The sequence below is a fragment of the Sander lucioperca genome, chromosome 18, assembly GCF_008315115.2.
Source record: "Sander lucioperca isolate FBNREF2018 chromosome 18, SLUC_FBN_1.2, whole genome shotgun sequence".
NCBI classification, from domain to species: Eukaryota; Metazoa; Chordata; class Actinopteri; order Perciformes; family Percidae; genus Sander; species Sander lucioperca.
The window spans coordinates 23,287,360-23,313,972 of record NC_050190.1 but is presented as its reverse complement, the minus strand read 5'-3'; the positions used below and the strand labels follow the sequence as shown (position 1 = coordinate 23,313,972).

Genomic DNA, 26,613 nt, shown 5'->3' with positions numbered 1-26,613 from the left:
AAAATGGAGAGATGACTCCATCACTTCCAGGTAAAAAATAGCAATTAGCAATTTACTAGTAAAAAATTAAAAAGAAGTTAAAAGAAAGGAAACCTTTATCATTTTGTTAACACAGTGTAGATGTTAAAATCAGTGGAAGAAATTATTAAAATCCTTTACTTTAAGGCTCCATGTGGAGTTTTGACCTCCAGTAACGTTTGTTTTTTAAAGATTCTTTATGGGCATTCCCGCCTTTAATGATAGGACAGCTCAGACATGAAAGGGGAAAGACACACAGGAAAACCGTCACAGGACCTTCAGCATCAAGGAATAAACCACTATATATGTGCACGTGCTCTACCAACTGAGCTAACCGGCCACTCCTCCAGTAACTTTTAAACAGTTTTCTCTATGATTGGTTCGGCATTTTGTTTATCTCATGCACACACATTATGGTTCTGCCAATAGTTAATAGTTTTACTCTATTACACTGACCGGTAATGCACAAAGATATGCTGCAATATGAAAGCAAAGGCATGGTAGAAGAAGTCTGCAAGCTAGTAAACATGGTTGTAAACAATGCTGGGTTTAAAATACAAAAAAACAGCTTTGCAAATGTTTTGTGAGGAAGGAAACATATTCAGCACATTTGTTAGAACTCAGGGATTTACACAATGAATGTACACATAACTTTTGGTTATTTACAGGAAAAGTCTACAGGGCACCTTTGAGTAAAAGATTACCTCACATTATCAATATTTCACTACAGTTAGACATGCAATTATAATGAGTAGAATTAGTAAAAGTACAGAAGTATTATTAGCTAAGTGTACCTAATGTACTGTCCATTATGTCTTGTGCCCTGGGCACCTCTCTGCCCTCATCTCCTCTCCTCAGGACAACTTTGGCTACGACCTGCCAGCAGTGGAGGCAGCGAAGAAAAAGCACGACGCCATTGAGACGGATATCGCTGCGTATGAAGAGCGTGTTCAGGTCTTGGTGGACATCTCGAAGGAGCTGGAGTCTGAGCGATACCATGACGCCAAACGCATCGACGTGCGGAAAGACAACATCCTGCGCCTGTGGGACTACCTGCAGGAGCTGCTGAAGGCTCGTAGAGCGCGTCTGGATAAGAACCTGACCCTGCAGAGAATCTTCCAGGAGATGCTCTACATCATCAGCTGGATGGATGACATGAAGGTGCAGCACAGAGGCAATATTCATCAACTAATAACATGAATTCTCTAGACACTAAACTGATCAGATTGTTCTTTCCTCCTGTCTTTAGGCTCGACTTCTGTCTCCTGACTATGGGAAACACTTGCTGGAAGTGGAAGACTTGTTACAGAAACACGCTCTGTTAGAGAACGACATTGCTCTGCAGGCAGAGAGAGTGCAGACCGCCAGTGCTGCTGCTCTCAAGTTCGCCAACGGAGACAGTAAGTGCAGTGGCTCATCAGGCCTCTTGCTCCTGGTTTTATTAGGAATGAGGACACTAAATTGATTGCAGACCATGGACCTTGACTAGGGCCGATTATTGAATCCCCATATTTTTTTAGCACCAACCAAAAGGTGCCTGTAGCATTGAGCATATGAAAACTTTTATCATGAAATGCTTTATCTGGTCTTTTTTACATATTCTTTGATTGTATATTTCCTAATATTTTATTTCATCAAAGTTCATGAATTGCTGCTTGTGCTACAAAACATTAATCTCTGCTGTGTTTATGAAGTTTAGCTTGTTTTGTTAAATGAACAAGAAAGGGTGTAGAAAAAGCTATTGAGAAAGTATTATTTTTTGGCATCAAATCAAAAGCAGGTATTATATTGACACTAGTATTGAAAAAATTCAACCAATGCCCGAATCATACATTTTTGAGTTTGAAAAGGCTGACAAACAGAACTTACATCTCATCTAACAAAATAATGGTATTCACACCTATATTCAAAGTACATTAAGTGCAATTGATGTGCATTTCTTTTATTTCAATCAAGCTACTAAATATAACAAACTTATAAAAGGTTGACTATGGCACAGTAGTTACTATTGTAACCCTACAACAAACACATACAGTTTTTAATGTGGTCCATCTGTGGAGTTTGCTCTCTCATGGTTGCTTAGGTTTCCTCCCATTGCAGATATTAGTAAATGGTGGTTTGGTCATAGAAATAAAAAATAAAATGGTTTGTAGGTGCTAGTTCTCTTCTATAATCTCTCAACATGTTCAGTATATGCCCTCCACACAGTTTATGCTACAGACACCAGCATCCCAGAACCCTGAGAAGAAGTAGAAGACAGTGAAATATAAAGTAGATATATATAACAATTATATTGTCCATTTTCCCCCCAGCCTACAAGCCATGTGATCCTCAGGTGATCCGCGACAGGGTGCAGCACCTGGACTTGTGCTACCAGGAGCTTTGTGCCCTGGCGGCCCAGCGGAGGGCTCGCTTGGAGCAATCCCGCCGCTTCTGGAATTTCCTGTGGGAGGTGGCGGAGCTGGAGAGCTGGATTAGAGAGAAGGAGCACATTTTCTCCTCCCTGGATTATGGCAAGGACCTGACGAGCGTGCTGGTGCTGCAGAGCAAACACAGTGCCTTCGAGGACGAGATCGGAGCCCGCCGTGCCAATCTGGACCAGGTCCTGGTCGAAGGAGATAAGATGATCCAGGCTAAGCACTTTGGCTCCCCGAAGGTTCAAGAGTGCATGGACGACATCAGTAGGCAATGGCAGCAGCTGGAAGAGCTGGCTGCATTTCGAAAACAGAACCTCCGGGACACCCAGAGGTTCTTCCAGTTTCAGGGAGACGCTGATGACCTCAAGGCCTGGCTGCTGGACGCAAAGAGGCAGATGAGCAGCGATGATGTCGGCCATGATGAGTACACCACCCAGCGGCTACTGAAGAAGCACAAGGACCTGAAGAATGAAACAATCAAGAATGGAGCCACCATAGATGCTCTATCCAAACAGGCCAATGCGCTGCCAGAGGAGCTACAAAACACCCCTGATATCCAGAGACGTCTGAAAGACATCAAGGACTTGTACATGGAGCTCATGTCTCTGGCTGACCTGAGACAGAAGAAGCTAGATGATGCTATGGCTCTGTACACCATCTTCAGTGAGACAGATGCCTGTGAGCTCTGGATGGGCCAGAAGGAGACGTGGTTGGTGGGTTTAGAGGTGCCTGAGAAGCTGGAGGATCTGGAAGTAGTACAGAATAGGTACACAGAACAAATTTTGTTACCATTAGGGGTGTAACGATACATCGAGCTGGATCGATATATCGATTCAATCATCAACGATCCAATATATCGATACAAAGCGAAAATATCGATACATAGCGTCATCTTTAAGATGTGCTTTTATTTTGAAATTCCCACTTTATATTAATTCTTTTTTTATTTTTTTTTTTTTTTATTTAAATGTCTGGAAGAGCTTAATAATGAAATTACTGATTGTGTTAAATGGGTTTATGTATCGTCTCGTTTCGGTCGCAGGCCCCTGAATTGAATCAAATCAAAATCGTATCGTGGCAGACTTTGTGAGTCTATATTGTATTGTTCTCCAAAGAATCGATATATCGTATAATTATAAAATATGTGATTTACAGCCCTAGTTATTATGCACTACTGAATTATCTTTTATATAGGTCTAGATTTAATTTTGTAATTCATAAAAATCTAGACACTATAGTTCTACCAAATTAATGTTCAAAAAACAAAGCATATTTCTTTGCCAGGTCTTGTTTTTATGGGGTTATGCATCATGTGCATTGTGCTGTTTTTATTTTAACTATCACTTTTCTTATTTTCAGGTTGAGCATTCTAGCTCAAGATATGGCAAATGTTCAGTTGAGAGTTGATGATGTCAATAAAGCCGCGAAACAGCTCGAGGACAGCAGACACCCTCGTACCAAAGAGGTCAAAGAATGTCAGACGCGACTGAATAAGAGGTGCTTTGAATATGTTATCTGTGCATTATACATGTCATAAAGATGACTGTTTATTTGTACATCAGCATTTCTAATACATTATTCAGTGTTACACCTGAAATAAATAACATATGTTTAGGTTTTCTCTTTAGGTAACACTTTGTTTTCTAGGTGTATAATTTCCTAATAATTTTCAACAGAAGTCTAAAGAAAACGTCTGTAATTTAGAACTAATTAGAGGTAAAATAGTGACAGTGTTCAATTGGTGTACACTTCCAATTTTTTAGGTTAATTGCTAGCAAGCTCTTTCAGTCAGTGCACAGCCGTTCATCTGGACCTGCAGAAATGTGACATTTTCTACAGGGAAGATTATATGGAGGATAAATAATATAAATCCATAAATCCAATAATAGTTGAATAATAAATAAATTGAATACATTAACTTGAGTTCTTCCAAGGAAATTACTATCTTCCCTGTAATTAGTATTAAATTACATGGTTCTTTCCATAAACTTTATAGGATTTATAGGAGTTTGTTAGGATAGAACTGATGAAGTAAAGCGTTACCAAAGTTTAAACATGTATTTTAGGACTCATGGCAGGGTATAAAACATACCCTAAGATAATATTAAAGTGATTTAAACATTCAATAAATAATTCTCCTTCAGGTGGGAGGCCTTCAAGGCCATGGTGGAGGACAAGAAGAGGAAAGTGGATTCTGCCGTTAGTCTGAACAACTACGGGCTGGAATGTGACGAGACAGGGACCTGGATCAAAGACAAGACACGGGTGATCGAGTCCACACAGGACTTGGGCAATGATCTGGCAGCCGTCATGACCATCCAGAGGAAACTGTTTGGCATGGAGAGAGATTTGGCTGCCATTGAGACCAAGCTTAACTTCCTGAGGAAAGAGGCCGACCAGCTGGCTAAGGACCACCCGGAGAACGCAGATGACATCTTGGCCCGCAGAGGGGAGCTGGACGCAGCCTGGGACACGCTAAGAAAGACCCTGAAAGACAGAGAGGACTCTTTGGGCGAGGTCAGTAAGTTACAGACCTTCCTCCAAGACATGGATGATTTCCAGTCCTGGCTTTTCAAGACCCAGAAGGCTGTGGCTTCTGAGGAAATGCCCGCCACACTGCCAGAGGCCGAGGGGCAGCTCAGCCTTCATGACGCGGTGCGTGAAGACATAAACAACCACGAGGAGGACTATCACCGCGTGAGGGACACCGGTGCCCAGGTCACCCAGGGTCAGGAGGATGATCCTCAGTACCAGCAGCTGGAGCAGAGGCTGAAGGGACTGGACCGTGGTTGGGTTGAACTGCAAAAGATGTGGGACAGCCGCAAGACCTTCCTGGACCAGGGTCTGGGCTTCCAGCAGTTCATGAGAGATGGCAAGGCTGTAGAGGCCATTCTCAACAACCAGGTAAGATAAGATAAGATTAGACAAGACAAGACAAGACAAGACAAGACAAGACAAGACAAGACAAGACAAGACAAGATAAGACAAAATAAAATAAAATAAAATAAAATAAAATAAAATAAAATAAAATAAAATAAAATTAGATTAGATTAGATTAGATTAGATTAGACAAGACAAGACAAGATAAAATAAGACGAGATAAGAAGCCTTTATTGCCAATATATTACAATGAATACAACAAAATTGCGAATGCCCCTCCCAGCGGTGCTTAAAAAAACTATATTGCACACATCCGTACGTTTATAACATAAAAACAACATTCATACAACAAACAACATTTATCATAAAACAAGGGCAGGTAGGTTGTAATAAATAATAAATGTATTGCACAGATCTTAATGATAATATAATATTGCAAAGATCAGCAAAATGAATTTAAGAACAATAAAAATAAAATGTGAAATACTGTATGGGGGCAGAGTTATTATGTGTGTAGATTTAGAGTCTGGATGGCCAGCATGTACAGTACACCATGTGTGTTTGGAGTGAGACTATCTAAAGTAGGATCAAATCTTCAGCTTCCGTAGAGTTAGGGTGAGTTTTTTTAATGATGGGGTTAGTGATGCTATAGGTATTTAAAAGATGTGGTTTGGAAGAATGCAGTGCTGGTTGAGTGTCTCAAGGGTGCTTGTCTTTTTCTTTCTTTGCTTTGTTTGCAGGAGTACACTTTGGCCCACATAGACAAGCCCGACAACTTGGCTGGGGCAGAGAAAGCTTTGAAAAAGCATGAGGACTTTGTGAGCACCATGGAGGCCAACGAGGACAAAATTGACGGCGCTCTGCAGGGGGGGCAGCGGCTGGTGGACAGCAACAACCTGTACTCTGGGAAAATGCAGGACAAAATGGACTCAATCAGAGACAGGTCAGTTGTTTTTTTAGTCAATATGATTTCAGTGAAGGGTTGTTAAAAGGGCTATTACAAAGTAGTAATTGATTATGATATTGTGGTACTTCTGAGAAAGCTTTGACATCATTTCAGCCACATTCATGAACAGATTTCGACTTAAAGGGGTCTTCGTTTTCTGTTTGTTTCTTTTCCACAATCACAGTCGATTTTCTAACTGGTTCTGGTCGGGGAAATGGTGAATGAATGTATTTAACAAAAAGTTCTAATATTACACTTGAATCAATGCTCCTAACTTAGGAGTAAAACACTTAACTTTTTCGCAGAGTGTAAGCAATAAGACATGTTTATCAAACAACTTACTCCTACTTACAGTGAAGTTTAACAGCAACATTTAAGAGCAACTCTCAAATCATCACATTATTAACTACATTTATGCTCTGTCAGCAGGAACAGACAATCCGGCATTACTCAGTGATGTATTAATCTGCAAAAACAAGTGATACATGGTTATATATATATATATATATATATTGAATTTCACAAAAATACCCAGATGAAAGTTCATTATACATTATACAATTATGTACAGCTTTCCACGCCCACTCAACCCTCACCCTCCATCTTCCACCCCATATATTTATAATATTCAAATAAGAATTAATATTGGAAACTGTACTGCAGTGATCTAGTATTTACTCTTAACCAACTTTAGAGACTTTATCATCGCTCAAGTCCAACATTTCACTTATAACAGTTTGATAAATACTGTACGGGTCCTGAGCTTATGTGTATAAATCTTTTCAGTCTTATTTATTCTTCTTCATGGTTTCAACCGGCACAGCAGTGAAACAGCTTTCTTATCACTGTATGTGTATCATTAGTGCCAACATGAGGCAGCAGAGAGGGCATGAGAGCTTGACCCATTAACTCCCACAATTCAGCTCGGTAGACAGGCGCCCGCAATAATGGATATTGATCTTTGAGTGAGAGCTATTCTTCACGGTGTAGCAGAGAAACAGATGCCTGTTTTGGGGTTATTGTGTCAGGTATTTTTTTCTGTGTGGAGGAGGAGCTCATGATCAGTGATTCACCCTCTCTTGGTTGTTCGGCGTTGCCTCCTGTTATGTCGCTGAGTGAGATGTTTCATTAAAAGGCGGAGTCAGTCTGGGGTTGTATTTCTAATGTTTTTTGTTGCTTTCGTTATTTTTGTGTTCGGCCTCCAGGCATGACAAGAATAAGAGAAGAGCCCAGGAAGTGTCAGAAAAGCTCAGAGACAACCGCGACCTGCAACACTTCCTGCAAAACACTCAGGATGTAAGTTCACCGTCAGTTTACTGTTAATCACTGGGTAACATCAATTAGTACACTAATTATTAGATTCATTATTCTTCACTGAGACTTGACACCACAGTGTTGATTATTGTAGACAATTTGTCGAACACACACTTCGTTGTTTATAATAACACAGTGGTACTTGATGAGACTTTCTGCGACTAAGTTTATATCTTCCCTATTTGGGATAGGGGTCCCATTTGGCTAATTGGTAGATGCTCTGTTTGCAAAAGATAACGAAGTAAATCCTGCTCAAAGAAAGTCACCCCTGCACACATTTAAAATGCTGACGTTTCTATGACTTTCACAAGTTTTTCAACCGTACGTGCTTGAATCTTAGTTGTTAATTTGAATCTTTTTTTGTGTGTTGCTAATCCCTGATACTCACTCTCCTTTCCCATGCTTCAGCTGACTGTGTGGATCAACGAGAAAATGCTCACAGCTCAGGACACGTCGTACGATGAGGCCAGGAACCTCCACAGCAAATGGCTGAAACATCAGGCCTTCATGGCTGAGCTGGCCTCCAACAAGGACTGGCTTAACAAAGTAGACCAGGTTAGTAACGCTGTGTATGAGAGAGGGATGTTGATATAAAAATACTTTTTCTGACATATTTGGCATATATTAGGAGATACCTGAACAATTAAGGACACAGGGTAACTTGGAAAATGTATTTTTTATTTTGTTTCACCGTGCCTTTGTATTGATAAAGCATTAAGTATTGATTAAGTCTTTGTTATCTTTGTTTTTATAAAAGATTATTAGCACAAGACTTAAACAAATGATGCAGTTGTAAATCTTATCAACATTTTATGGACCCTTTTATTGACTTATTACTGCTCCATTAGCAGCTTCAGGTAAAACTTCAGTTTTGTTTTTTTTTCTCAGTGGGGCATTTTTGTAACAACATCATCTTCTCTCTGTGTGTTTGTGTATGCAGGAGGGTCAGGAGCTCATGGATTCCAAGCCTGAGTTTGAGCCCATCGTGAAAGAGCGTCTGGCCACACTCCACGAGCTTTGGGACAAGCTGGAGTCCACAACCCAGGAGAAAGCCCGGCTGCTGTTTGATGCCAACCGCTCGGAGCTTTTCGACCAGAGCATAACTGATATGAAGAAGTGGCTCCAGGGGCTGCAGCAGCAGCTACAGAGCGGAGACGAGGACGTCAAAGACTTGACTAAAGCCAACATCCTGCTCAAGAAGCATCAGGTCTGTGTTTCTGTTGCATTTACTGTATATACTTGAGATTTGTATGCTTAGTGTGTCTGCAATGCGCTTCTTAAATCATGTGTAGTTAAATCTCACCATGGGAGTGAATACATTATACAAAGTAGTTTTAGCTTTAGCTTATGTGCTTTCTGAGGATTAACTATGAGTGAATGAGCACCTGTGTCGGATCTGTATTGGTGTTTACTGTTGGCATCTGAACACAACAAACCAGAGTCGTATAAATGTTAATGTGAAAAAAATAATTATATTTCTTGGAAAGTACTAGAACACGGCTACAACCATAAGTCTTCTAAATTATTTTACATTCGGTGTTGCATTGGTAAAAGCTTCATGACATCCAGACAAACCTCCACTACATTCTGATTAGGCTCTTGAAAGGCTATTCATCTTTTTCTCTAATCGTATCGCCCTAACCAGATGACAGAGAACCAGGTGCGTAACCGGGCGCGGGAGCTGGAGGAGCTCCAGGAGGCCACCAGGAAGCACGGCGGTGGCAGGGAGGACCAGCCGGAGCTGGAGGCCGAGCAGCAGGCCCTGCAGAGGGACTTCCAGCAACTCCTCACGCCGCTGGCCCAGCGCAAGGGCAAGCTGGAGGCTGCCAAGGCTGTCCATCAGTTTTACAGAGACCTGGCCGATGAGCTTGTAAGCACGGATCCAATTTCAGAGCAAAATTAAACTGTTGAAACTCCCTGTGCTCTCACAAAATGATTGATAGCACAAAATTTGAGTATGTATGATAGATTATTTTAAAGGAGCTGGATTAATGTTGGCTTTTGAATGACAGCATGATAACACCTTTTGGGAAATATTGAAGCCTTAACTTCAGAGGGAAGTTTTTCCCCTAAAATATAATATAATTAATTAAATTAAGTTTTCAATTATAGTATGTACACTTAGTATGCAAGACAGTTAGACCACCAGCTCTCTCCATGAAATTGACACTGCAGGTGAATTTGGGTAAAAAGCTTTGATCCCTTTTTGGTTTCACTGCCTAAATCCACTTTAATCAGGTGGAGGAGACAGCTTAAAGAAGGAGTTTTAGTGTTTGAGATGTTGAAAACATGTTATAATATATAAAGGGTAAAATTCAGTATAAGAAACGTGGTCTTAACATCTTTTCTACTCCGTGTACATCTGAGATCTGAAAAGCTGTTGCTCAACAGAAACCAATCGCTACTATTTTCTCTTGTCATTGTCATGATCCTCTTTTTCTTCTTCTTCTTCTTCTTCTTCTTCTTCTTCTTCTTCTCCTCATCTTTCTCAGCTCTGGATTGAGGAGAGGATGCCCCTGGCAATGTCACAAGAGCATGGCAACAATCTTCAAACTGTGCAAATGCTGCTAAAGAAGAACCAGGTGAGGGGCTTGTCTGTAGAAAAGAGTTGTGGGTAACTTGTAAATTCTTACTTTTGAAAAAATCTTCTGACATTATTGTCTTGATTAATTATTCTAATTCTAATTATTCTTCTGATTCTAATTAAGGTCTAGAAAAATGTCATAAAATGTGAAAAATGCCCCTCTTAATTCCTTAGAGCCCCTAGAGATGATTCTTTAAATGACTAATTTTGTCCCACCAACATTTCAAAACCCCAAAAGATTCAGTTTACAATATGTATATATATAATATATGACAAAGAAAAGCAGAAAAAAATGGAACAAGAGATATCTGGCAATGTTTCACTATTTTTGCTTGAAAAATGACAAACCAATAATCCATTATCAAAATACTTGGCGATTATTTCTCTGTCAATTGTTGTGTACTGTGCAGTAAACTCATTTTCAAAAGCCAGTCAACATAGTATCCACTACTTACACTGTAAAAGCAAAGAAAACAACGTATCCTTGAATACATTTAGTCTGTTTGTTTCTGTATATATTATTATTATTATATTGATGTGTGAACTTCTTTAAAAGAAAAAAAAGCAGTTGAAGAGGTAGTTTACAGCCACTTGGACACCATCATATCGTCTCTAGTGCGTTGCCCTACCCTTTACACTGTCTTCTTCTCTGTCCGTCAGACGTTGCAGAGGGAGATCGAGGGCCACCAGCCTCGCGTCGATGAAGTGCTTGAGCGAGGAAGGAGGATGGCGGCGGCCGCCAGCGCAGAGGGCAGACCGGAGGCGGAGCGAATCACGGACCAGCTGAAGGAGTTGGAGGAGGCGTGGGCCCGGCTGAACGACGAGATGGCCAAGCGCAGGGAGAGGCTGAGCGGCTCCAGTTTGGCCCAGCATTACTACAACGACGCGGACGAGGCCGAAGCTTGGATAGGGGAGCAGGAACTTTACATGATTGCAGATGAAAAGGCCAAGGTGAGGAGCAGAGCACGTGACAGACAAATAATTAATCAGGAAAGTGACTGTAGATGTCTGAAACAGATCTCATTATCTAAATCAAAACAAAGCATCATCATGTTGTACAAATAATAAGTGGCACTGCATACACTAACATGATTACAGTGTTTTCTTCAATTAACTCGACACGCTTTTTTATAAGTGGCACCCTCTATTAAGAGCTCATTTGGAGTATTTTGTTTTGCTTTGATGTGTAGTCTCCTCTCCCTTTTTTCCGCATAATTTCATAGCTATTTTTCTTTTGCCTCCTCTTTCATCTCTCCAGGATGAGCAGAGTGCCATGCTGATGCTGAAGCGCCACATGATCCTTAAGCAAGCCGTGGATGACTATGCTGACTCCATTCAGAGGCTGGCTGACCGTGCCCAAAAAATGTTTGCTGAGGACCATCCTGATGGGTTTGTGCTTTGATCATTTGATGTAAACACTGAAAAAATTACATCTGAGGATGCTAATTCACTCATGTTGTCCCAGTCAGTTGTGGTTTAGGGCGATAAGAGACACAAGCTTGTAAAGTGTGATAATTCCTGTATCCTAATCACACGCCTCATCTAGAGCAAACCTAAATCCAATCTCTTTGCCATTTTCTCCGTCCTCCCTGTATCTCGTTTCCTTCCTCTCCCTTTACTTTGTCTGCAGTGAGGAGATCATCAGGCGACAGGGCCAGGTGGATAAGCAGTACGCAGGGCTGAAGGAGCTGGCGGAGGACCGCAGGAAGAAGCTGGACCACACCTACCACCACTTCCTGCTGAGCCGAGAGGTGGAGGACCTGGAACACTGGATCGCAGAGAGAGATGTGGTGGCCTCCTCTCAGGAGATGGGCCAGGACCTGGACCACGTCACGGTATTATTCACAAAAACTGAGAAAACATTATAGCACATACAGAGAGAGAAACCGAGGGAGACACTGGCCACTTAATTAAATTTTCTAGGACTTACTTTGCACCAACAGGCAAAAAACTTGAGAGCTCATATTTCACCAAATTCTGCTTTTTATCATCTCAAAAATATAATAAAAGTGTGACCATTTCTCACTCTGAGCGACGCAGGGAGATGGATGGTTCTATATCATGCAGGATTTTATCTATATACAGTTTTTTTTTTTTTTTTTCATTTTCATCATTTTTAATTCTTGTGTGCATTAGTCTCAAACTGTTTTACTGTTTACATTTGTCTTATTGTCAGCTCTGTAAAGCATTTTGAATTGCAGTGTACCTGTATGAAAGGTGGTGTGCTAATAATGTTTGATTGATATAGTAAAGGTGTTTAAATACACATTTAACTGTCGCAACCCATTTGATCTCATTTTGGAGCCGTTTTAGATAAGACAGTTATGCTTACTGACTAGAATTTATACAATAAAGGGAACAGAAAAATAAGTGTCTCCTACACAAGAGAAAAGCAAGAGGATGGTTTTCCTATTTTATTATCATAAATTATCATATTTTGCTTTTATGCATTTGCTTCTTTTAGTGTAAAGTGATCACAGACCATCTGTTTTGATAAACACATGATGTGGGATTTCTTGGTTGGGTATACAAGTCAAATAGTTTTTTCTTCTGCTGCCATATGGGATCCCAGCTTGCACATTGTTCTGTGCAGCTTTAAAACAAAATGCAATTCCTAATTCCATACAAAAAAATACACATTTTTAATTTTGTTGTACCTGTAATTTTTCAAAAACAAATCTGTCTTTTCCCTTCAGCTTCTGAGGGATAAGTTCCGCGAGTTTTCGCGGGAGACGGGGATGGTGGGTCAGGAGCGAGTGGACATGGTCAACGAGACGATAGACGAGCTGATCGAAGCCGGCCACACCGAGGCAGCCGCCATGGCAGAGTGGAAGGACACCATCAATGAGAGCTGGGCTGATCTGCTGGAGCTCATCGACACTCGCGCTCAGCTCCTCACTACATCTTATGAACTGCTCAAGTAAGGAAAACAGTATTGATGCACCAGACCATGAGCCGAAAGATGGCCTGTAAATTTGGAATCATGCCATTAAGATTTTATGTCTAATCCTGCAATCTAACATAAACTGTCCAAACAAGTGAGAATGATATTGATATCTTGAGCAATTAATGATATAAAAACCATAAAAACACCTGGCTACAATAACACTGTCCACTTGAACATGACAACTTTACGTTGATTATATTAGCTACAAGGATACATTTGATGATAATACACACAGAGCCAAAGCGATTGAGAGAACAATCCCTTTTGTTTTAAGGTACTTTGACGATGGGAAGGAGCTAGTGGCTCAGATCCACGAAAAGCAGAAAGAGCTGCCCGAAGATGTGGGAGAGGACTTTAGCAAAGCCGAGTCCTTCCACAGAATGCATGCCGCCTTTGAGAGAGACATCACCGCTCTAGGAAAACAGGTACAACACAGGGGATCAGCCCTTTTACACAGCAGGCAGCAGCCAAGAGGCACCCTTTGATGATTCATATCTAGAGGGAGGAGATAGTGCTGCAATATTTGGGCAACTGTGAATGTTTTTTTTTCAAAGGGTAAGAAGCCATAAATGGTGGTCCAGCGGGGGGATTTTTACATTGGTTTCAGCATCTTAATCCCATTGCTCAGGGATGAACAACCAATTGATAAAATTAGGTAAATTAGGCTGCAGTAATGAATACTTTTATTTTAAAAATATGTGAAAATAATATATGTAATGTGAAATTTTGGTAACATACCCACATAGAATGATCACCCCACTCTGCTGTTCCCCCAGCTTTATCCTTTAAATAGCTTTAAGTAAGTCCTGTGTGTGTCCCCCCCCCCCCCCCAGCAGATGAATGTGAAAAACAGCCTTCTGATGTCAAACTCAGCACATACATCAACTCTGCACAGTGAAAGCCAAACATCCATTTAAAGTAACAATAATCAAATACATTGTTAAATGGAGGGAGACTTTTTTATTTTTATGATTTACTTCAATGATTTGACTTGTGATTCTCCTTCCTCCAGGTTCAACAGTTCCAGGAGACTGCTTCACGGCTTCATGCCCAGTATGCAGGGGGCCAAGCGGAGTCCATCCAGGCCACAGAGCGAGAGGTGGTGGAAGCCTGGAAGGGCCTGCTGGACGCCTGCGACGGCCGCAGAGCGCAACTGGTGGACACAGCTGAGAAGTTCCGCTTTTTCACCATGGTGCGAGACCTGATGGCTTGGATGGAGAGCATCATCCAGCAAATAGAGACTCAGGAGAAACCCAGGTGAGCACAGCCCGGACAAGGACTTCACAGTTTGATTGCTGCTGATTCCAAACACCAAGGGTATGCAACATCGGATTCAGACATTAATGATTTGTGGGGAAAGATTAATAAAAAAGCCCACATTTGAACTAAGTTGAATCAATTTTTACTGGGAGTATTTCTGTATGTATATATACATATTTTTATTTTATTTTGTGATGATAGGTGGAAATAGAAAAAAATTGTTTACTGAGTAATAAAATGTAAGCTCAAACAAATTAATTAGTAAAAGTAAAATGTCAAATTATCAACATTGATTTCTGCCATTTCCAAAGGCTGTTATCTCTTAAAAGATTTATATTTTGAGGTTTAGTATATTATCTCTTTATCTTACTGGCAGAATGTATATTGTACAACTGCAGTATTTATGTACTAGTTATAGACACTGTAAACATGCCAGAGCATGGTCATTACTGCTGCAGTTCCAGTCCCTACCAATAGAGGTAGATAAACGTCATGTATCCCTGTTCACTAAATATCCTTCCCTCTGCATTAGGGATGTCTCATCCGTGGAGCTCCTGCAGAAGTATCACCAGGGGATCCGCTCAGAGATCGAGGCCAGGGGAGCAAAATTCACTGACTGCATAGACCTCGGCAAAGCCCTGCTGACACGCAAGCACCGAGACTCTGCTGAGGTAAGGCTTCGGCAGCAAAGACAGCCTCTTTTCATCCTCAGCTGGGCCTCAAATTGCTGCTTTCATTAGATTTAATTACTTTTCTGGGAGTGATTGTTCTTGTCTGGCACAATGGAACCAATTGGATTGCCACGAAATAAAAATTTCCACTCATCTTACACTCATCAGGGAGACTATAAAGCAAACACTAATTAGAAATGGAATAGCCAAAAGAATTTAAATGAGCAATTGACCCCGGCCTGAATATAACGTGTGGTTAATTACTTCACAATACTAATTCTTAGAGGATAATAGCCAGCCTTGGGGCTGAGTTGTTTAATAATGCTGATATGTAACTGTAACTTATAACTGCTTGTGTCAGATCAAAGAGAAGCTGGTGCAGCTGATGGAGAAAAGGAAGGAGATGATGTTCAAGTGGAACGACAGATGGGACTGGCTCAGACTCTGTGAGTAAAACCACACTAATCTCCACCCTAAAAACAAATTCTGTACATACATTATTCCTTTTCAAATCTATACCTGCCCAAGGCCAAATGACTAACTGATGTGAATAAACCTTTGCACATGAAAGAGCACTGTGGCTTTTGTTCCTCAAAACACTCAGAATCCAATAAGCATCTTTTGTTGCAGTCTGACACAGTGCCTTCTCTAACACCGGGTGATCCCTTCAACTATAGTTTGGAATTATATATTCATTTTTAAATGTTTCCAATATGCATCTCTGTTTTATAAACCTCCATAAACAGCATATACAGTTGAGAGAAAATGCTGCGAGATATTTATACAAGATAGACAATATGTAATAGTTCTAAAAATGTCCTTACTTTCTAAAATGAAAAAAAAATGCTCTCAACTAAAAAAATATTTCCCACTTTTTAAAAATATCTTTACTTTGTAAAAATGTCCTCCCTTTACAAAAATGCTGTTGTTTTCAGAAAATGTCCTTACTTTTCAACATGTCCTCTCCTTCCTAAAAAATGTCCTATTTTGTAAAAATCTTCATACTTTTCAAAATATCTTAAAATTCGAATAATTTTTTATTATTGTGTCATGCATACAATAAAATATGCCCAGCCCACACAGGCTTAGAAGACACCATTACCTAAGACAAAGGACCAGATGCCAAAGTAACCACATACCCTAAACAAATAAACCTTCTAGTCTTTTTTGCCAAGCTTTAGAAACAAAAGTCTTAATACTTAGTACAACAACTTTTAAATATTAAATTTAAACAACCACTCCAATTGGTCATCATCCGTGCACCAGAACATTTCAGGATTTTGGACAGACAATTAACGTAAGATCAATGTTCTTAACTCATCATAATATGGACAATACAAAAAATAATGTGATTCGTTCTCAACTTCTCCTAGTTCACATAGTTTGCACAACTTTTGATTTATTAATAACCTCCATCTGTAGCACCAGTTCAACAGATTTAACATACTTTGTAAGTCATCTTCTGATTCAGCAAGAAGAGCAATATCCTCCACGTACAACAAAATACCCAAAGTTAAATCATTTAGATGTATACCTAAATTAGATTCCAAGAGTCAAGTAATTTGCATATACTTACAGTATATGCAAATGACTTGACTCTTGGAGTGGGAGAAAGAACATCACCTTGTTTAACACCGTAAAGCCGGCTGCACGCTGGCTGCGTAGCGTGAGCGTGGCGTTTCTGTTGCGTGTCAGTTGCGTGGCGTTTTCTATGTCTTTGCACACCAGAAACGTGTCTGATGCGGTGCTGCTGCTGCTAGCCTTGTCTGTACACATGTATGTTTCCCATTGATGAAATGAAATAATAGCGTGTTCTTCAACCCTATATACTGATTTGATTACAGCAAAGACAACGTCGGCAGTATTGATGGCAAAATAGGCTACAGAATATTTTGTTCTGTATTGACAGGTGCAATATTTGAAAATCGATAATAATTTATTATTATTTTTTTAAATTACATTTATATCTGCATTCATGTCAAAACCTAGAGACTATATATATATATATATATATATATATATATATGTATTTGTGTCAAAATTACATATAAACATCTTTTCCTATTCTATTTTGCCTGGAAACGCTTCCAACATGCTTGCTTGTCGTGTGAAAAATAGGCGTCGGTTCTATTTCTAGCATGAACACATTTTCGAGCCACGCCTGAGACGTGCGTGTAACGCAGGCAGCGTGCAAGCTCTAACCTGTTAATATGGGAGCCGAAATAAAAACGGACATGCCACGCAGATGACTTGCTCACGCCACACAGCCAGTGTGCAGCCGGCTTAAGGAGTATGAAACCAACCAATTTGTATATTATTTACTTCCATACAGAGCAACTATATAATGATTTTAATGCTTTATAAAACCTTTATAAAATGCTTTATCTACTCCGGCTTCTATACATTTTAGGGCAAGTAAATCTCTTGGAATCCAACCAAAAGCCTTTTTTAAATCAACAAAACAATCAAAAGTAGACTTACTTTCTGCAATTCTTGATCTGACAATAGTCAAAATTGAGTGGATATGGTCAATGCAGGCTCGGTTCTTTCTGAATCCATTCTGCTCATCAACCAACAGATTTACAGTTTCTAAATATATAGTCAGCCTGAAATTCAAAATACTGGAATATAATTTGTACACTGTATTAAGAAGGCTGATTCCCCTATAATTGAGAGGTACTCTTGGATCATCCTTAGAGGATTTTGGGACGCATTTAATAATGGATTTATACCATGTAGAGGGAACAATACTATATTTGAAACAAAAATTGAACAAACGGAAAAGCACAAACAAAAGTGACGATGACTTTAACAAATCATTAGGAATTCCTTCTACCCCAACAGCTTTCCTCAGTTTTGACCTGTCTATTACAGTTCTCACTTCCTCCAACACAATATCTTGATTTTTTTGATCTTGTTTCCTTCAGTGCTGGAGGTGTGTCAGTTTGCTCGGGACGCCTCGGTGGCGGAGGCTTGGCTGATCGCTCAGGAGCCCTACGTATCCAGTAAAGACCTGGGCCACACTGTGGACGAGGTCGAGAAACTCCTTAAGAGGCATGAGGCCTTCGAGAAATCCACCGCCACTTGGGAAGAGCGCTTCTCTGCACTGGAGCGTCTCACTACGGTATGGACTGAAATATTGATACATTGATGATGAAACATTAATGCTGCTGAAAAAACATAGGAAGAACACTATGGAAAAATCTTACCTGCAGGCTTACACAACAACTTTAAACAAAAAATATTTTGTTCATGTGGGCTGAAGATGATGGCAGTAATGTGTCATATAATGTTACTTAATTAATATAATAATAATAATAATAATAATAATAATAATAATAATAATAATAATAATAATAATTGTATTTATATAGCACTTTTCAAGCATTAAGCATAAAGTGCTTTCCAGATTAAAAGATTTACAGGATATGAATTGGGAATCAGAAACCCATGTAAGCCCCACTCCCACCCATGACATACAAGAATTAGAACAAGCTGCACTTCATAAAACAGTGAAAGTGCAAGATAGAATGTCAATAACAGAAACATGTAAGGACATGCATCTAAAACACTAAAATGATAATACAAATCAAGCATAATTTGAATACATAATGAGAGTAAAATTCAAATAAAACCATAAAAAAGAAGCAAAAAAAGGAAATATGCAGCATTGCGAGAATGCAAGAGAAGACATAGTTAAGTGTAGGCCATCTTGTAAAAATGAGTTTTAAGGAGGCGTTTAAAAGCTGGAGTGGAGTCAGCCGGTCTCACACTGAGAGCAAGGCTGTTCCAAAGCCGAGGGGCCGTAACTGAAAACGCAGTCTGGTTGGTGGACTAGCTAAAAGATTTTGATCAGCTGATCGTAGGGGCCTAGCTGGGCTATAAGGGGTTAAAAGCTCTTTAATGTAATCTGAAGCCAGACCATGGGTGGCCTTGTATGTAATTAATACATTTTTTAAATGTATTCTAAACTTAATGGGCAACCAGTGCAGTGATGCTAAGATTGGAGTGATATGACAGAACCTCCAAGACTTAGTTAATAATCTGGCTGCTGAATTCTGGATAAATTGCAATTGTGAGACTGAGTGGGAGTTTAAATAGGTAATAAGAGAGTTACAGTAGTCCAGGCATGATGATATAAAAGTGTGTATGATTGAGAGTGTCATTGAGAGTGATCAAGTAATAAAAGCAACTATTGGACTAGGTATTGATTCCAGTTCAATACTGTGTTGCAGCTGGAGTTGTTGGAGCTGAGGAATCAGCAACAGGAGATGGAACAGTTCATTAAAGAAGAGCAACGATCAGATAAAGACAGCAGGTACACACACTTAAACATACCATGTAGGCATTTATATACTGTACATTAGGGGCTTCTCAAAGTTTTGATTACTGAGTGCCAATTTAGGGAGCCAACATATGATTAAGGGCCACACAGGAAAAGTGCACACAGAAAACAAAATATATATTCCATGTCAATTTCACATTAAACTGCAGAGTTGACCACCAAAATTGCTAACTTTAGCTAATAGCACTAACATCGATGACATAACGTAAAATCTGTGACACCTGCGAGGTGACACTAGTTGACATGAAACAGTAGCTTTCATTCCTAACCTGACAGACACTGGTAAAGGGGGTGCAGTTTGACACAGTAGCCACGTGGTGTATTAAATGTAAGCCATTGAAAGTGATAGTATTGAAATAGACCATTGATGATTAAAATGTAACATGCATTTAATGTCATATTCAGGGGCCACCCACAATATTTCTGAGGGCTACACTTTTAGAAACAATGTACAATGACTACTTTTTTATGACATACTATGACTTTTTATGACATACTATACTATGCCTTTTATGGCATAGGCTACTATACTAAGAATGTTTATGACATATGACTTTTTATGACATACTACAATATGACTTTTTTATGTCACATACTATATTATAACTTTTTACGACAGACTATACTATGACTTTTTTTACTTTTCATGACATACTATGCTATGATTTTCATGACATTTTAATGACATACTATACTATAACTTTTTTTTTATATTTTTATGACATACTATATTATTACTTTTTATGACATACTATACTATGATTTGATTTATTTTATTACATACTTCACTATGACTTCCTTTATGCCATTTTTTATGGCATACTATATATGTGAAATATTTTATGGCATACAACACATTTTTAAACATTACTTATGACATACTATACTATGACTATTCTTTAATCACATATCAGAATCATCAGCTTTTTTGGCCAAGTATGTGCGCACACAAATAATTTTACTGTTTTTTGATTTCACTTGATGTACTTAAATAGTATATGACACATGACATAACAGGTAAGTAGAACAAAGCTAGACAAATGAAGGTAAAGAATAGACAGGACTGTTATGTACACAATATGTCAAAATTAGGTTCATCTATAAATATTTTTATAAATATAAAAAGCACCAATGTCTATATACAATTCAAGTGTTTTCATAAGTTCAATCAGAATATACAAGTGAATGAAGTAAAGATGAACGTTTATTATAAAAAATTATGTGATAATTAAGTCTTGGCAGAAAGTCTTTCTGAATCTACAGGGAGATTTGTACTCGAGGGGCCTGAGCCCTGAGCACCCCCACTGAGTCCAGACACTAGTGATGGCTGATGATTCTGATGAGGCTGATGGACCTGATAATTCTGCGAAGACAACTGACAGCAACAGAGAGAAGAGATTCTTTTTTCAACATAAAATACTATGATGTTTTTATCACTTTTTTCTGACTGTTTTATCAGTTTTCGACACTATACTATGACTTTTTTACACTTTTTCGACATAATATACTATGACTTTTTTCACGTTTTTCCACATACTATACTGTGACTTTTTTCGACATGCAGTACTATAACTTTTTTCGACATGCTTTATACTATGACATTTTTTCACTTTTTTCGACATACTATACTGTCTTTTTTATCACTTTTTACGACACACTATATTATGACTACGTTGACATGCTATACAATGACTTTTTATCACTTTTATCAATATTCTATATACTATGACTTTTTTAATCACTTTTTTAGATAAACTATACTATGACTTTTTATTAACTTTTTTCAACATACTATACTATCAGTGTTGGGCAAGTTACTTCCAAAATGTAATACATTATAGATTACTAGTTTTTGTCATTTGAGAGTAATTAATTATATTACAATATTACTATCTCTGAATTGTAATGCTTTAAACTACTTTTGAGTTACTTTCAACAAAATAACAGAGGAAGTATGACTTGGCAGGTAGCTTGTGAACTTCACCACGGGGTCAACACAGTCTCATCCTTATCCACTATAATACATCATAATTTATTCATAATATTTTGTATCTAAATCTGCAAAGTAACTAAAGCTTTAAAATAAATATTGAAGTAAAATGTACAATAGGCCTACTTGACTCTGAATTGTGGGGGAGTAGAAGTGGTAGTAGTAGGAAAAAAAATGAAAATATTCAATTAAAAGTAGGCCTACCTTACAATTAAAAAGAAAGGTATAGTTACTTTCCACCGCTGATAAAATGTAATGACATTACGTGTAGCAAGCCTAAACATTATTATATCTGTCAGCTGCTCAGACACATGGCTGTCCACGCTGACGTACCGTTACCTGCTGTCGAAAAAATCATAGTATAGTATGTCAAAAAAAGTGATAAGAAGTCATAGTATAGCATATCGAAAAAGTAATTGTATACCATGTCGAAAAAACATTAAAACGTCATAGTATAGCATGACGAAAAAAGTCATAGTATAGTATGTCGATAAAACCTAATAAAAAAGTCATAGTATAGCATGTCGAAAAAATTATTGTATAGTATGTCGAAAAAGTCATAGTATAGTATGTCAAAACAAAGTGATAAGAAGTCATAGTATAGCATGTCGAAAAAAGTCATAGTGCAGCATGTCGAAAAAACGTAATAAAAACGTCATAGTATAGCATGTCGAAAAAGACATAGTATAGTATGTCGAAAAAGTCATAGTATAGCATGTCGAAAAAAGTCATTGTATAGAATGTCGAAAAAGTCATAGTATAGCATGTCGAAAAAACGTAATAAAAACGTCATAGTATAGCATGTCGAAAAAGTCATAGTATAGTATGTTGAAAGGGTCATAGTATAGTATGTCTAAAAAATGTGATAATAAAGTCATAGTATAGCATGTCGAAAAAAGTCATAGTGTAGCATGTCAACAAAAACGTAATAAAAACGTCATAGTATAGCATGTCGAAAAAGTCATAGTATAGCATGTCGAAAAAAGTCATTGTATAGCATGTCGAAAAAGTCATAGTATGGTATGTCGAAAAAGTCATAGTATAGCATGTCTAAAAAACTTAATGAAAACGTCATAGTATAGCATGTCGAAAAAGTCATAGTATAGTATGTCGAAAAAAGTGATAAGAAGTCATAGTATAGCATATCGAAAAAGTAATTGTATACCATGCCGAAAACATATTAAAACGTCATAATATAGTATAGTATATCGAAAACACTTAATAAATACGTCATGGTATAGCATGTCGAAAAAAGTCATAGTATAGTGTGTCGAAAAAGTCATAGTATAGTATGTCGAAAAAGTCATAGTATAACATGTCGAAAAAAGAGTTAAAAAAAAGTCATAGTATAGTATGTCGAAAAAAGTCATTGTATAGCATGTCGAAAAAGTCATAGTATAGTATGTCAAAAAGTCATAGTATAGCATGTCTAAAAAAGTTAATGAAAACGTCATAGTATAGCATGTCGAAAAAAGTCATAGTATAGCATGTCGAAAAAGTCATAGTACAGTATGTCGAAAAAGTCGTAGTATAGTATGTCAAAAAAAGTGATAAGAAGTCATAGTATAGCATATCGAAAAAGTAATTGTATACCATGTCGAAAAAACATTAAAACGTCATAGTATAGCATGACGAAAAAAGTCATAGTATAGTATGTCGAAAAAACCTAATAAAAACGTCATAGTATAGCATGTCGAAAAAATCATTGTATAGTATGTCAAAAAAGTCATAGTATAGTATGTCGAAAAAACCTAATAAAAAAGTCATAGTATAGCATGTCGAAAAAATCATTGTATAGTATGTCAAAAAAGTCATAGTATAGTATGTCAAAACAAAGTGATAAGAAGTCATAGTATAGCATGTCGAAAAAAGTCATAGTGCAGCATGTCGAAAAAACGTAATAAAAACGTCATAGTATAGCATGTCGAAAAAGACATAGTATAGTATGTCGAAAAAGTCATAGTATAGCATGTCGAAAAAAGTCATTGTATAGCATGTCGAAAAAGTCATAGTATAGCATGTCGAAAAAACTTAATAAAAACGTCATAGTATAGCATGTCGAAAAAGTCATAGTATAGTATGTTGAAAGGGTCATAGTATAGTATGTCTAAAAAATGTGATAATAAAGTCATAGTATAGCATGTCGAAAAAAGTCATAGTATAGTATGTCGAAAAAGTCATAGTATAGTATGTCGAAAAAAGTGATAAGAAGTCATAGTATAGCATATCGAAAAAGTAATTGTATACCATGCCGAAAAACGTATTAAAACGTCATAATATAGCATGTCGAAAAAAGTCATAGTATAGCATATCGAAAAAACTTAATAAAAACGTCATGGTATAGCATGTCGAAAAAAGTCATAGTATAGTGTGTCGAAAAAGTCATAGTATAACATGTCGAAAAAAGAGTTAAAAAAAAGTCATAGTATAGTATGTCGAAAAAGTCATAGTATAGCATGTCGAAAAAAGTCATTGTATAGCATGTCGAAAAAGTCATAGTATAGCATGTCGAAAAAACTTAATAAAAACGTCATAGTATAGCATGTCGAAAAAGTCATAGTATAGTATGTTGAAAGGGTCATAGTATAGTATGTCTAAAAAATGTGATAATAAAGTCATAGTATAGCATGTCGAAAAAAGTCATAGTATAGTATGTCGAAAAAGTCATAGTATAGTATGTCGAAAAAAGTGATAAGAAGTCATAGTATAGCATATCGAAAAAGTAATTGTATACCATGCCGAAAAACGTATTAAAACGTCATAATATAGCATGTCGAAAAAAGTCATAGTATAGCATATCGAAAAAACTTAATAAAAACGTCATGGTATAGCATGTCGAAAAAAGTCATAGTATAGTGTGTCAAAAAGTCATAGTATAACATGTCGAAAAAAGAGTTAAAAAAAAGTCATAGTATAGTATGTCGAAAAACGTCTATTTAACCTCTCCCCCCTAGTACTAAATCCTGAACCAGCGTAAGTTTATGTGCCATGAACTACCTTGTAACCCAACCGCTCTACTCTTAAGTCAGTTCTCCTGGTGTATTTGACTTCTTCATGTTCACAGTTAGACCTTAAAAATTATTGCAGCTCGAGAGGTTTGAACCCACGATCCTTGAGTTCTTAAAAATGGATTTTGTCTTAGGTGCTACTAACTACCCTCCACCCAAACTTCTGTACTTTTGGAAATGTTCTCTTGGCGTATTTGACATATTCATGTTCACTGCTAGACCTTAAAATTCATCATGCCTTGTGAGTTTTGAACCCACAACCACTGCGTTCTTAAAAACAGCATTTGCTTTGTGTGCCACTAACTACTCTCTACCCCAACTGCTCTACGGGTAAGTTAGTTATTCTGGTGTATTTGACATCTTCATGTTGACTGCTAGACCTTAAAATTCATCATGCTTTTTGAACCCACGACCGTTGTGTTCTTAAAACCAGCATTCCCCTTATGTGCCACTAATTACCCTCTACCCCACCTGCTCTAGTTCTCATTGCATATTTGACATCTTCATGTTCACAGTTAGACCTTAAAAATGATTGCAGCTCGAGAGGTTTGAACCCACGATCCTTGAGTTCTTAAAAACAGATTGTGTCTTATGTGCCACTAACTACCCTCCACCCCAACTTCTCTACTTCCAGAAAAGTTCTCCTGGCGTATTTGACATATTCATGTTCACTGTTAGACCTTTAAACTAATCACACCTTGTGAGATTTGAACCAACAACCGTTGCGTTCTTAAAACCAACTTCCAACTTACGTGTCACTAAATAAGCCACCTTCTCTACTGCCGTGACTGTACATAGAGTAGAGAAGTTGTAAAAAGTCATAGTATAGCATGTCGAAAAAACGTAATAAAAACGTCATAGTATAGCATGTCGAAAAAAGTCATAGTATAGTGTGTCGAAAAAGTCATAGTATAGTATGTCGAAAAAGTCATAGTATAGTATGTCGAAAAAAGTGATAAGAAGTCATAGTATAGCATATCAAAAAAGTAATTGTATACCATGCCGAAAAACGTATTAAAACGTCATAATATAGCATGTCGAAAAAAGTCATAGTATAGCATATCGAAAAAACTTAATAAAAATGTCATGGTATAGCATGTCGAAAAAAGTCATAGTATAGTGTGTCGAAAAAGTCATAGTATAGTATGTCGAAAAAGTCATAGTATAACATGTCGAAAAAAGAGTTAAAAAAAAGTCATAGTATAGTATGTCGAAAAAGTCATAGTATAGTATGTCGAAAAACGTCTATTTAACCTCTCCCCCCTAGTACTAAATCCTGAACCAGCGTAAGTTTATGTGCCATGAACTACCTTGTAACCCAACCGCTCTACTCTTAAGTCAGTTCTCCTGGTGTATTTGACTTCTTCATGTTCACAGTTAGACCTTAAAAATTATTGCAGCTCGAGAGGTTTGAACCCACGATCCTTGAGTTCTTAAAAATGGATTTTGTCTTAGGTGCTACTAACTACCCTCCACCCCAACTTCTGTACTTTTGGAAATGTTCTCTTGGCGTATTTGACATATTCATGTTCACTGCTAGACCTTAAAATTCATCATGCCTTGTGAGTTTTGAACCCACAACCACTGCGTTCTTAAAACCAGCATTTGCTTTGTGTGCCACTAACTACTCTCTACCCCAACTGCTCTACGGGTAAGTTAGTTATTCTGGTGTATTTGACATCTTCATGTTGACTGCTAGACCTTAAAATTCATCATGCTTTTTGAACCCACGATCGTTGTGTTCTTAAAACCAGCAGTCCCCTTATGTGCCACTAATTACCCTCTACCCCACCTGCTCTACTCCCGGTATTGTTCTCATTGCATATTTGACATCTTCATGTTCACAGTTAGACCTTAAAAATGATTGCAGCTCGAGAGGTTTGAACCCACGAGTTCTTAAAAACAGATTGTGTCTTATGTGCCACTAACTACCCTCCACCCCAACTTCTCTACTTCCAGAAAAGTTCTCCTGGCGTATTTGACATATTCATGTTCACTGTTAGACCTTTAAACTAATCACACCTTGTGAGATTTGAACCAACAACCGTTGCGTTCTTAAAACCAACTTCCAACTTACGTGTCACTAAATAAGCCACCTTCTCTACTGCCGTGACTGTACATAGAGTAGAGAAGTTGTAAAAAGTCATAGTATAGCATGTCGAAAAAACGTAATAAAAACGTCATAGTATAGCATGTCGAAAAAAGTCATAGTATAGTGTGTCGAAAAAGTCAT

At 38.0% G+C, this 26,613-nt stretch overlaps 1 protein-coding gene across 4 annotated transcripts in view; it reads left to right on the top strand.

Moving 5' to 3' along the window:
- sptb (spectrin, beta, erythrocytic) overlaps positions 1-26,613 on the top strand; it is a 71,490-nt gene that overhangs the window by 25,830 nt on the left and 19,047 nt on the right. For all 4 annotated transcript variants that reach the window (XM_035994474.1, XM_035994472.1, XM_035994473.1 and 1 more), the window contains 21 exons: positions 877-1,179; positions 1,268-1,418; positions 2,331-3,201; positions 3,795-3,932; positions 4,580-5,339; positions 6,056-6,258; positions 7,467-7,557; positions 7,984-8,130; positions 8,516-8,782; positions 9,221-9,445; positions 10,068-10,157; positions 10,820-11,110; positions 11,418-11,548; positions 11,790-11,994; positions 12,856-13,079; positions 13,381-13,531; positions 14,119-14,363; positions 14,899-15,037; positions 15,399-15,483; positions 17,965-18,161; positions 19,273-19,355. In XM_035994474.1, the coding sequence (XP_035850367.1) occupies positions 877-1,179; positions 1,268-1,418; positions 2,331-3,201; positions 3,795-3,932; positions 4,580-5,339; positions 6,056-6,258; positions 7,467-7,557; positions 7,984-8,130; positions 8,516-8,782; positions 9,221-9,445; positions 10,068-10,157; positions 10,820-11,110; positions 11,418-11,548; positions 11,790-11,994; positions 12,856-13,079; positions 13,381-13,531; positions 14,119-14,363; positions 14,899-15,037; positions 15,399-15,483; positions 17,965-18,161; positions 19,273-19,355 (4,997 nt within the window). The remainder of the gene's footprint in view (positions 1-876; positions 1,180-1,267; positions 1,419-2,330; positions 3,202-3,794; positions 3,933-4,579; positions 5,340-6,055; positions 6,259-7,466; positions 7,558-7,983; positions 8,131-8,515; positions 8,783-9,220; positions 9,446-10,067; positions 10,158-10,819; positions 11,111-11,417; positions 11,549-11,789; positions 11,995-12,855; positions 13,080-13,380; positions 13,532-14,118; positions 14,364-14,898; positions 15,038-15,398; positions 15,484-17,964; positions 18,162-19,272; positions 19,356-26,613) is intronic.